General features: G+C 41.4%; 1 protein-coding gene across 3 annotated transcripts in view; it reads left to right on the top strand.

Annotated features, from left to right (window-relative positions):
* LOC137341113 (E3 ubiquitin-protein ligase rnf213-alpha-like) overlaps nt 1–10794 on the top strand; it is a 143142-nt gene extending 132348 nt beyond the window's left edge. For all 3 annotated transcript variants that reach the window (XM_068004043.1, XM_068004044.1, XM_068004041.1), the window contains 9 exons: nt 285–417; nt 715–804; nt 1789–1954; nt 2951–3152; nt 3230–3307; nt 5324–5521; nt 6275–6364; nt 7663–7841; nt 9575–10794. In XM_068004043.1, the coding sequence (XP_067860144.1) occupies nt 285–417; nt 715–804; nt 1789–1954; nt 2951–3152; nt 3230–3307; nt 5324–5521; nt 6275–6364; nt 7663–7841; nt 9575–9722 (1284 nt within the window). In that variant the 3' untranslated portion in view covers nt 9723–10794. The remainder of the gene's footprint in view (nt 1–284; nt 418–714; nt 805–1788; nt 1955–2950; nt 3153–3229; nt 3308–5323; nt 5522–6274; nt 6365–7662; nt 7842–9574) is intronic.
* Nucleotides 10795–12084: the final 1290 nt, after the last annotated feature.

Genomic DNA, 12084 nt, shown 5'->3' with positions numbered 1-12084 from the left:
ATTTCACAGTGTTTTCTATTATTGTGACTTTAAGTTTGCCCAATGCCAAATTGAAGTTGTATAAAAAGACACATGAGTCAGCTGTGGTGGTCATTTTAAGTAGGTGGTGGAGCATTAAACACTCTGCCCAGTAACTCATTTATTCAGTGTTATATACAACAGTTTTACGATCTGGTAGAGAGAAGCAAGATTTGCAGCTACTGGAAAAATGGTGACCTATGATAATTAATGGCTAAACGTGATTACTTTACATAGTAACATACATCCTGACTTTTTTTTTAAAGGAGTGTCATATAAGAATGCTTAAGAATCTACCTGATCTTTTTGGACTTCAGTATGAATTAATCAGGACATTCCAAAGTGCCTCAGATGTGAAGTCAAAGACCATTTCTCAGTTCTTTCAGCAAATGCCTTCAGGTAAAATGTTACTTTATAATGCAAACAGCTTTGTGCTGTGAAAAAGGTATGTCCACATATTACTGTGAAAGCAGTGGGAGAGCATGACGGTATGCTGTGTAAGGGATTGAAATTCTTTGACCAAATAAGCTTCTGCTATTTCTAATCTCCGTGATGGTCATCACTGTGATAACTAAAAGAAGGGAAACTAAGGAGCGGTGTAGAAAGTCAGTATAGGGCAGTTCATTCTAAATACATGACAATGGTATTAATAATCTGTTTAAGGCACTTGGCTTATTCTTGTTTTTGTGTTTCTAGGTCAACTGGGTCAAAAACAGATCTTTGAGAAAAGGATGAAGATTTTCTTAAAACTCTGGAATGAGCTGAGATTGTTATTGGCAAAAAACAGTGAGTGTAATATAGCTGTTGGATCTACTTTCCATTGGATACATTTTCCTTTTGGATCCATGTTATTCAGGAACACCGTTCTTGAATAGCTGTGGTATCTGACCATTTCTCACAACAGTCTTCTTCTTGCCAGTGCACCAGAGGCTCCAGAATTTCACACACTGTCTTCGATCTCTGAGGTTGCTACTTAAATCTCAAAGTGCTTCATGTATCCATGCGACAGCATATATCATTTTAGAATTTTCTGATATTAAGTGCTCTTCCCACACACAGTTTGGCTGAAGGAGATCAACACAGTGAGCATAGTTTGGCCCAGTGCAAGACAAACTGATGTATACCCACACTATAGAGCAGGGCTGCCTGCACTTTATGCTGCATTTATTGTGAATCAAGTCATTAAAGCAATCATAGTGTGGAAAGGTCTAGTGGTCCAGCTTAACTGGGATTCTGTGGTAGATCATGGAATTGCAGTTACGTAAAGAATGGGGAACCTTTTGCTTATCAGATTTATAGAAAGAGAAGTGCTGCACACTTAAGTTAGAATATTTAGACATGAAAATGTTCCACTCAGTTGAACATGAAAAAGCCGTTTAGTACATCCAAATCACCCTGTCATTTAGGCCAGTGTTGAATACCATGCAGTTAACTATCTCCTGTTTGCCTTGCTGCCATGTCCATATCCTCATACTTCTTGAGTTAGGAATCAGCCCATTCCTGTTCTAAACTATTTCAATCTAGTTCGCATTCATTGCACAAAGTAGCAGTTTGTCTCATGGGTTAAAAACCCTACTTGAAGTTATTACTCAGTTACATTTAGCGCAGTTGAAAAGCATGCTTGCTAGTTCTCTCCTGCTTCCATACGATTATTGTAATAGTACTTAAGCTATCACTTTCACCTCACTGCTGCAAGATGGTTAGTAAACTCAGCCATGCAAAGTTTATATATATCTGTTTCAGTTATATTTTAAAATTCTTGCTTTCCAGATCCGGGAATTCCAGAAGAGCTGTATCAGAAGGACTTAACTTTTGAAAGTCCCATTGAAATTTTGTTGCCTCAACAACAGGGTCCAGGCCTTTGTGCCACTGCGCTCAGCAAATTTCTCATTGGGATTCAAAATGATCTCATCGGGGCCATTAGTGATCGCAAAAAGTAAGCACTGTCCTGCTTTGTTTTTGTTATGTGAATGCTTCAAGGGGAGGAACTGTAGTGCTAAGAAAACTAAATGTTTCCTGCTTGGCACCCTGGACAGTGTCAGTGAATCTATGTGACACAGATCAGATGTTAATGCTCATCTAACATTCCCTAGATAGTGTGCCTCAACCAATGAAGTTCCGTCATTACTGTGTTTCCATTACTATAATCATTTTCTCTTCCCTCATTTCCGAGTGAGATTACTTAATTAATGTCAATTACCCTGCAGGTAAAGGTCAGCGATGTGCTGCTTGGGTCCTGCTCACTGGGTCTCCATTGAGACTGCCCAAATTCATTTCATTTCAGATCCTTCACAACTAGGGTTCGCCAACCCTCCAGAATTGTCCTGGAGTCTCCAGGAATTAAAAACTGATCTCCAGAACATTGTCCCGAGCAACCCGGGAGAAACATCAGAGGGACATTAAAAAAAATTGTGTATTTTTTTCATTTTCTTTTGTTTATTAGTTATAAAAATTTTGGATACGAGATAAAAAGGCTGTTTGACTGACAGTCAAGCATCATCCAATCGGGCAAATAAGAGCCTGTTTGCTTTCTGATTGGCACGGGGAGGTGGTGCACTGCGAGGATGGATGTGTCAGGTGACCTATGGCGGGGCGCTGGGAGGCGGGAGGTCATTTGATGAAACCTCCAGGAATACGTCCAACCAGAGTTGGCAACCATCTCACCATTTCCCCAAATGTCCACTGATGGCCAGAGAAGGCCTGTTCTTTCTGGGTTTGCAAGAGGAATGGCACTAGTGCACAAGCCCTCCTGATAGCTCAACACACTGGACATCCATTCCATCCCAAATCCTGACTTACAGAAGGCAAATCTATGTGAGGCTTATGGCGATGCCTAGATGCACTTCTGTTGGTACGATTTATTGACTGTATGTGGAATTACCTTTTATTTATTTGTGATTTATAAGATGTATCCAATTTTTTCTTTCGGTAGATATTCCATCAGCCCGGAAGAGGTGTCAGATGCACATTTAATTCTCTGTGACCCTGATAAAGATTTCATTCCACTAGTTCTGTCAAACTGCCAGTACTCCCTGGAAATAGGGCAGGAGACATTACCCGAGTACGATATTAAAAACATTGAGCGGCAGCTAATCCGACAGTTCTTGAATGGGAAACCATCCATAGCTGACTCTGTAAGTATGTTTTTTTGAAGATTCTTTTAAGTTTACAGCGAACAGAACCAATTAACATTTAGATTTTACTTTTACAGAAAATTCCCAAGTTTGTAGGGAGGCATGAAAGAGATTATTCAAGCATCTTTGAGGAGCTAAAAGTGAAGATATCGCAGGTAAATATTTTTCTCAGGCAGAACAAATTCTGCAGTCTGCACACAAGTCCATAAAATTGCAAGACAAAATTTACAGCCAGATATATTTTCAATGTTCGTGTTTTAAAATAGTTTTATTGTAGGTCTAGACAAGTAGGTTCTCTCCAAAGTGGAGTTGCCTGCTATAGTCTCATGTCCCATCCAATGGCTCAATCAGACTGAGAGAACTCTTACCCGTGACTGGCAAAAATGCAGCATTTTAGCAAATTCCTGATCAAGTACAAGATACGGAATAGTTTTGGTGAGAAAATTAAACACAAAAAGCCAATAAATTACTGATGAAAATAAATGATCCTGCAGGGAGCTGTTTACAGTTGTATATTTGTATGTGCCTTTTTTTGAGGGGTTGGGGGAGTGCGGGGGTGGCGGTGAGTTGAAGAGTTACTGGGGTTGTGATTTTCATCTTTCGAGTACATCCTGTGGGTGGAGCGATGGCAATGCCCGCCCGACATCGCCAGCGAGAGGCCCAATGCATATTGATGGTTGGGCCTCATTGACATATAACTGGTGAGGTGTCTGCTAATAGGTAGCTCGGCATTTTTGTTGGCGGGCGGGTGGTAGCTGGGCTGGTGGCGGGGTGGGGGGGGGCCGAGGCGGGGCGGGCGGGAGGGGAGGCAAGAAATCGGGAGCCATCCACAGATCACAGGCCTGCAGCAAGGGATTAAATAGGAGGGCTAGGACAATTGACGGGAGGGGTCATTAATGAAGGGGAGAGGATTAGCAGCAAGGCACAGGGAGGGCAATTATGCACATCGTGGTGCCCAAAAAGTGCCAAGTGAAGTATCTTTTATTGTTCCCAGAGCAGCTTCCCACGATCCTTCTAAGGAAGGCTGGTTTTGCGCATTTCCCACTGTGCAGTTCCATTACTCAGCAGGCGTGCTCTTAACTGCACCAAAATGGTGCCATTGTCCTAACAAGTAATAAGGCTCTCGCCTTTTCGGGCAGGAATGTGGCCACCTAAATCGAGGCCCGCTCAAAAATTGCAGCAGGCAGGAAGTTGGTGGGAAGTTTATATTTGTCACTTTGATCTCTCTGCCGCCCCATTCCCACTGAAAAACAGGGCCACTACGTTTTGGTAGAAAGGATTGGTATCTGCATTGGATTAAAAGACAAACAAATGATTTTATGTTTGTATTTTTGACTCGCTTGGTCCTGAACCTGTATGTTGGTCACCCTGCTCCAAGAAGGACAGCCACTGACCATCATGTTAAAGCAGTGTTAGCACATTTCTGTGCTGCTGTTTCATCTTCGCAGTCTCTGTTTCATACGCCCTATGGGCTGAATGAAAATGTTTATTTATTAATACATTGGCCCAGGACTCGACTGTGTGAGAAGTTTGCTGCACTTCCGACTGTATTGTTGCAATACTTAGTTTCTACACTGAATGCAACCAACCTAGACTGACCCACTAACCATTTGGTGGCAAAACTGGAAACTAGCAATATAATGCATTAAGTCCATTGCTCTGCCAGCCTTTGAGGGATATTTTAAGGTGGTGTCTACAGACCCATAAGTAATGGGGCCTGGATCTCACGGACAAGTGGAATGATCTATCTTGTCGCTGCAGAAAAGTGAGGTCTGAATAGATTTGGAGCTAAAGGAGCAGGTTCAGGTCCCTAGAGATCCCAAAATTGTTGCAGCTGTATGCCTTTGTCAACCCCTCTGTCATCATGCTCCACCCCTGCCAGTTACCAAGTTTGGTCCAGTTGCTTGTTTAACCATCTCTTCTTAATCGCCTTGTGGTTGTCTCCCTCTGGTTGGGCACTGAAAGCTCAGCAGTTCTGGCTGCCACATTGTAAAAAGTATGACTGCAGTTTGGGGAGGGGTGCAGTACAAATCTACCAAACATGATCCAGTACTAGCACCAGTACCAATAAAGCGTCGTTACTCACCTTTCAATTGCAATCCGACCAATTTGTATGAAATCGAGGGGAGGATATTTATTCATCTGTTAATAGACTCTTTCCTTCTGTTAAGGAAATATTGTCAAATTCAGTCTGCGTTGCAGTCACAACAGTGCTGAAGTCCTACAGTGACATTTGTGATGCCCTGGCTATCATTGAGATTGTCGTTGGATTCCTCGCTACTGCAGGAGGAGCCCCGGACAACCACCTTCTTTCCTATCTCAAAGATACTTTACGGATGGATCGACAAGTGTCAGCCTGTGTCAGCAAGGTCTGTATTTATGGTTATTAACACAATCACGATCTGGAAAATATTGCATGTGCTTGCATGAGGTAAGCACTTACTCTCCAGCATAGTAACAATATTTATCTTTTCACCTTTAAATTATTATTCTGACTGTTACTTATTGGCATCTTTTATGACCTTCCTTGACTATTTCATTTAGTGAATTCCCCAGGTAACTATTGCCTCAAAATGTGGAGTGTTGGCGTTAGATTGGCACTGTCCTGAGAGCATGGTTGCAGTGTGTTCCCACCTGATTTCTCTTCACATACCCCATTTGTTCACTTTGCCTAACCCAATGCTGCCCAATAGAAATCACTGACTAGTCACAGGTGTGGCTACGGCGACACCATTTTAGCCACATGCACTAATTTCAGCAGGTAACGTCTTACGCACAATACAGGTACTTCACGTGTATATTTACTTAACAAACATCCACCGCCGTTCAGTAACCAAGGAAGTAAAGCACTTAGGATCAAAAAGCAATTGCGCACTCTGCTTTTCCTCTTACCATTTTACCAACAAATGCACAAAAGGTTAAAGTACACACGCATACACTGTGCAAATATGAGAACTGAGCTCACATGATTCTGCGGCATGAGTTCTGCAGTTATTTGGCAATGATACTATACATAGGCACAGTAACTTGGTTTCTGTCAGAATGGTGACTTAATTTTTCAACGGCATTATATTTGTTGGACTGTTGTATCAATTGGAATATTTTTGTACTTGTGTTGCTAGGCTTTTGAAGGATGCAGACTGAAGCACACTCTGTCCCTTTGGCAACTCCTGTCGTCTTGGAAATCAGAGGTCATGCTGGGCACAGAAAAGGTGAGAACGTTAATACCTGCATTAATGTTTAGCAGCATACTTATTAAACTGAACCAAAAACAAATTACAAGATTAGAAAAGGGAAGTGGCTGATATATTAGAAAATGACCTCTACAGGGTGGAAAGTCACTCGTTACTTCAGTGGTGTTGTAAAATTCAATTGCGTTTCACTATCAGTACGCTTTACAAAAATTAATTATTGAAAGTTATGATTAAGTCGAAAACTTTTGAGAGTGAGACTCCCTGTTTTCTAAGATTGTTTTTCTCCTCTGCCCCTTGATTTTCATACACTACCCCCAAGAGGGCAGCTGGATACCTTCCTCTTAGATCTTTGACGTTGCCCCACTGAAACCAGACACTGAGAGGTGCTTGAGAGTATCCCAGGAATCTATCTCTCCCTCTCTCTTACCTCCGCACCCCCACTTCTTTCTTTCCCTCCCTCTCTCTCTCTTTCTTTCCGCTCTCCATGGAGAAGGGCCTTGTCTCATTTGGTGCTTCGTCATAGTAGCATAATTGAGACTGACAACTTTGAATCCGGGGCATACAGGGACAGAGGGCTAGTGCACCATTGCACCATTGCAACTCCCCTTCGTGATTTCATTGATTTCTTTTGATGAAGAAATGAGTGTTGATGATATTCAAAGGAACATTGGAGAAATGGGAATAGGGCGGGAAAGTGGAGTTGAGGTAGAAGATCAGCTATGATCTTATTGAATGTTGGGAGCAGGCTTGAGGGGCCATATAGCCTATTCCTGCTCCAATTTCTTATGTTCCTATCTAAATAGGAACCTTCACCACACGGACTGCAGCGGTTTAAGAAGGTGGCTCACCACCACCTTCTCAAGGGCAATTAGGAATGGGCAATAAATGCCGGCCTCGCCAGCGATGCCCACATCCCATGAACAAATTATTAAAAAATGGGACAGTTGTATTGGAGGAGCTGCTGTGACCAACTGCACGAGGGATCTAAACTGATGCCAGCAGATTCGAATTATCAATGAGGGATCGAGGGCCTTGTGGGTTGGTTAATTCTGGAATCCTGTGCAAGTTCGTGATATTTAAATGATGTTTCACAGTACAGTGTTATTTGTATTTTCACTGTGTGAAATATTAGTGTAAGCCTAAACAATGGCAGCTACACAGTGACATTGATTTCATTTTTTAAAACACTCATTTAGTGAACTTAAAGCATAATTTTGTGGCATCCAATACCCAGAGTTTTAATGGCAGACTTTCAGTACATTCAGAGGGACGGGGTTAGCAATGATTCTATTTTTTTCTTCTTTTACTTTTACTAGGACCCATTTGAGAGGACCCCTGAGGCATACAAGAACCACCTACATCCGAGAGAAGAAATAGAGCTGAAGAAGTTTTTTGCATGCACTGACATCAACACATTTCTCTGGGAGCTCCATGAGATCCTGGTCCTAAAGACTGCTCAAAGCAACGCCGATAATGACTTCTCACCCATTTGGAGGTAATGTACACCAGTAGTTACAATACTACTGTGGGTGCAGCATGTTAGAATACTGTCCTTTCAAGCTCTGGAACTGGGATCCAGTTCATCCCAGAAAGGTGGTAGGAAGGTTTCCGCTCCTTGATGATTAAGGATCCCAAGAAGAGCAACTTTGAGTAATCTTAGATGTGGGATCAGCACAAAACTTTTGTAAAGTTTGCACAATTGGTGCTAATTTGATAGTCTCACTTAGGATTACCAGCAGGTTGGGCACTTTGATAAAGGGGACATTACACTATTGGAGGTAATTTTAACCAAACACCCCAGCGGGAAACTGATGAACTCGGATTGGCCGCCCATTTTACATGCTGCCTGATTTTACTTTCCATTAACTTTGTTGGAATGTAAAAGGAGCGGCTGATTCGATCCCCTCAGTTTCCTGCTGGACGGTTTAGGTTAAAATAACCCCCTGTGTGTGTAATGGTTGAGTGTTTTTCCACAACTGAGGTTCAGGTACTATTTCATGATATGAGCAGAGAAAAGTCAGGGACAAGAAAAGGCAAGTAAGCCCATCCCTCCGGTACGTTAACTCTCCCATCCAATGTGTTTGTCTCTGTTATCTTGCTTGGTAGATTATTCCAAATGTCCATCAATCTTTTGAGCTGAGAATTTTTTCCTGAGAAAAAAATCTAACTTACTTTTCACTGATTTCCATATATGTCCTCTAGTCCGACTTTCTTCGGTTATTTTGAAGTGGTAATCTGGGTTTACCTTATCTTTAATATTTAATATTTTATAGAGACTTTGGTGAGGTCTTGACATTAGCTGTCTTCTTTCTAAGGTACTTTTGCTGCTTCTTAGCTTATCCACTTCACATTTGGGATTTGCCTTGTTGTACCCTTTCTAAAGCAGGTATATCTTTTTTGTGTCATGGTGACCAGAATTGAATACCGTATTTGAAAGCTTCAAAATGTAGAAGCCGATTTTTTTTTTTCCTGGAGGATATGCCGGTAAACTGGTGGCGTTTCCTAGGCTGGGCGGGGTGGGGGAAGCAAAAATCAGGCGGGGAGCCTTTCCACTGCTCCTCGACACTTGATCCCACTCTGGGATTTCCTGCTGGAAGTTACATTAGGTATTTAATACCTTCGGTGAAAGATAGGCAGACGCATTAAAATAGCGGGAAATATGCAAACAACAAGGTAGCATCAGGCAACATATTTCCTGTCATTTTCACTCGAGCAACATTGGGTTCCTGGAACACTGGGATGTTCCTGGTGTCTAGCGTTGCTACGGGCTGTGGGACGGGTGCTTAACATTTAAATGGCTACTTTGACTCGGGCAAGGTTGCCTTGGTCAAAGCAGGATTCTTAAAAACTATGACGTTTTTATTAACCACAGCAATTCCCCAACCACCACCACCCCCACCTCACTCCGAGGCAGCTGCCCAGCAGCGATGTAAACAACCCTAGCAGCACCCTCAATATATAAATGACCTTGACCCTGGGAAATGTGGGTGCAGGCAATGGGTGGGCAGAAGTCGCACCTGCCAAAAAATCTGCCCCTATTGCAGCAAAGAAATGACTCCAAATACTCTATTTTAGAAATACGCAAAGTAAAATGGTAATTCGGAAAATTAAAAAATAGTAAAATCATCGGCCTGATTATTGGGGCTTGAAAATGCTGACTGTTACTTTAATGGTGTACTGTTTATTCTTTTCTGAGTTTTAAGCACTGATCTTGTTGTTTCATTTCAGTCTTAAAGAAACTCTTTCAAATTACCTGGAGTCCAAGGGCTCTGACATTCTCCCAGGACTGGAAAACGATCTTTCTGATGACATCACTCTGGCTAAAAGCATCCAAACGTGGAAACTTGCAGTGAACTTTAAAAAAGGAATTCGGTAGCTTTGCTCTCTGTGGGCTGCAGGACCATTTCTGCACTGAAGTATAAGGGATGACTAAACTGAGTGAATACCTGTTATCACTAAAGACTTAATAGTGTCCTAATTCACTTCTTGTAATATTTTGTACTACGTTCACAGAATGTCCATTGTAAGTGAATTATTATGTAATTAATAAAGAGCTGCTGCTGTTTGTTGTAATAATGCAGAACTGTTCGAAACTTGCACAAAAAACTCAGCAATGTACAATATCCTGTACAGTCACCTGAATATTTTATACAATGGAAAGGATACGTAAAGTGGAATTTTGTCACCTGCGAAGAATGCTAACCCCTGAACAATTTAAAATATACCATTTTGTATTTGAAAAAGGGGCAAGCGGTTTGACACAGTACGACATCCCTTGAATTATTGCTTTTAATGTGCGGCACTATTTGCTGGTCAAGTACCACGATTTTGCACTGAAGTCCCAGAGGCAGTGACAGTAATGGTTCCTGAGTGGATCTGAGAACAAATTACTTGCCTTCATTATAAAACCTCCCTGTTCAGTTTGTTATCTGAAAAGCACAAAATGGAGTGTATAGACTGTTTTTGAACGCAAGATGTGAGCGGCCCATGACTGATTTACCAAAAAAAAGAGAGAAACTTTGGCAGTGTGGCACATGTGCTTTCTGCTGGTTTTGTGCATCTTTGCTTTGAAAATTCCATTTGAAATTGAAAATAATTTCATATTCCATTTCCTTTTATTTTTTTCAGATGTTTTAATAATTGCTATTTGTCTACTTAGTAAATCACCTTGGTATTTATTGATTTGAAATGCTCTAATTTGTGGTCCATTTTTAGTTGGTGTACAAAGGATAGTTTTAAGAAATTTTACAACTGTTAAGAATATACAATTAATTAGAATTGTGCAGGTGATTCCATTATTAATAGGATGTGAGGCAATGAATGGAAATCCACTGAACAAATATAGAGGCTAATCATACGCCCTCTCATAAGGAGTTTATTGCTATTGTATTGCAAATAGCCTTTGTGAAGTACCATTTGGTGAATATAAATAAAGGGGAAAACGCCAAGCTGTTGTTAATTTTTACATGTTGGATTCTGGAAACCTGCCAATTTTTGTTTTTAGGTCTCAGGGAGTCACTGTGACCCAACAGTCCCTTAACTAATTGCAACAAAGGCATATTGTGTTAGGTTGTTAGATAAAAATACACAGACTGATGTCCTGCTAAATTGCTCACAAGCTCATTAATTTCTGTCAAGGCTGTTTCTCAATACATGTCAGCCGTGGCTCAGTTGTTTGCACTGTCACCTCTGAGTCACGAAGGTTGTGGGTTCAAGTCCTACTCCAGGGATTTGAGCACAAAATTTAGGCTGACACTCCACAGTGCAGTACTGAGGGAGAGCTGTGCTGTTTTTTGGATCAGATGTTAAATCAAGGTCCCTCTCACGTGGACGTAAAAAACCCCAGGGCACTATTTCGAAGAAGAGCTGGGGAGTTTCCTTGGTGTCTTGGCCAATCTCTATCCCTCAACCAACATCACTAAAACAGATTACCTGGTCATTATCTCATTGCTATTTGTGGGAGTTTGCCATGGACAGATTGGCTGCCGTGCATCCTACATTACAACAATGACTGCACTTCAGGAAGTAATTCATTAGCTATAAAGTGCTTTGGGACATCCTGAGATCATGAAAGGCGCTATATAAATGGAAGTCTATCTTTTCTTTCCGAGTACACCAGTCTTTTAGGGTGGGGTAGGGGGTAGTTTCCACTTGTTTTAAATCCTCTCATTCCTCTGAGGAAACCAGATAGCAGTACCATGTATGAAGTTAAGCACAGCCAGGGCTAAGAACTTCAACAAAACCCTCCGCCACAGTGTTGAATATGTTGTGTATAATATGGGGCTACATTTGTATTTGACAGGAACCTCAGCACTGGAGACCATTATGTATCACAGCCCCGCACCACTCTGAATATTACACCCCATTTCCATTAGGTGAAGCAAAAGAATGTAATCCTTTTGAGAAGGTGCGGAAAGCAGCATCAAGAATTATTTCAAGTGTAAGAGGAATAGGCTATGAGGAAAGATTGGAAAAGCCCACTCTACAGCATTGAGAAGACAGTTAAAATGAGGAACCTCATTTATAAGTACATATAAATTAATAAATGCCTTAGATATGGTAAATCCTGAAAATTAATTTAATATAAGGCAGGATAGTTGGGCCAGAAATTATAAGTATAAACTGGTGGTAGTTCAGAAAAAGTACAATCCTGCAAGTTCCAAGGAAAAGTTATTTGGATTATGTTAAACTTTGACAGTCACATGGCCTGGTTTAGCCAATTAGAATCAGGTTGGGAC

This window comes from Heptranchias perlo, chromosome 23, assembly GCF_035084215.1.
Source record: "Heptranchias perlo isolate sHepPer1 chromosome 23, sHepPer1.hap1, whole genome shotgun sequence".
Taxonomy (NCBI): domain Eukaryota; kingdom Metazoa; phylum Chordata; class Chondrichthyes; order Hexanchiformes; family Hexanchidae; genus Heptranchias; species Heptranchias perlo.
This window is presented reverse-complemented; position numbering and strand designations above follow the sequence as displayed.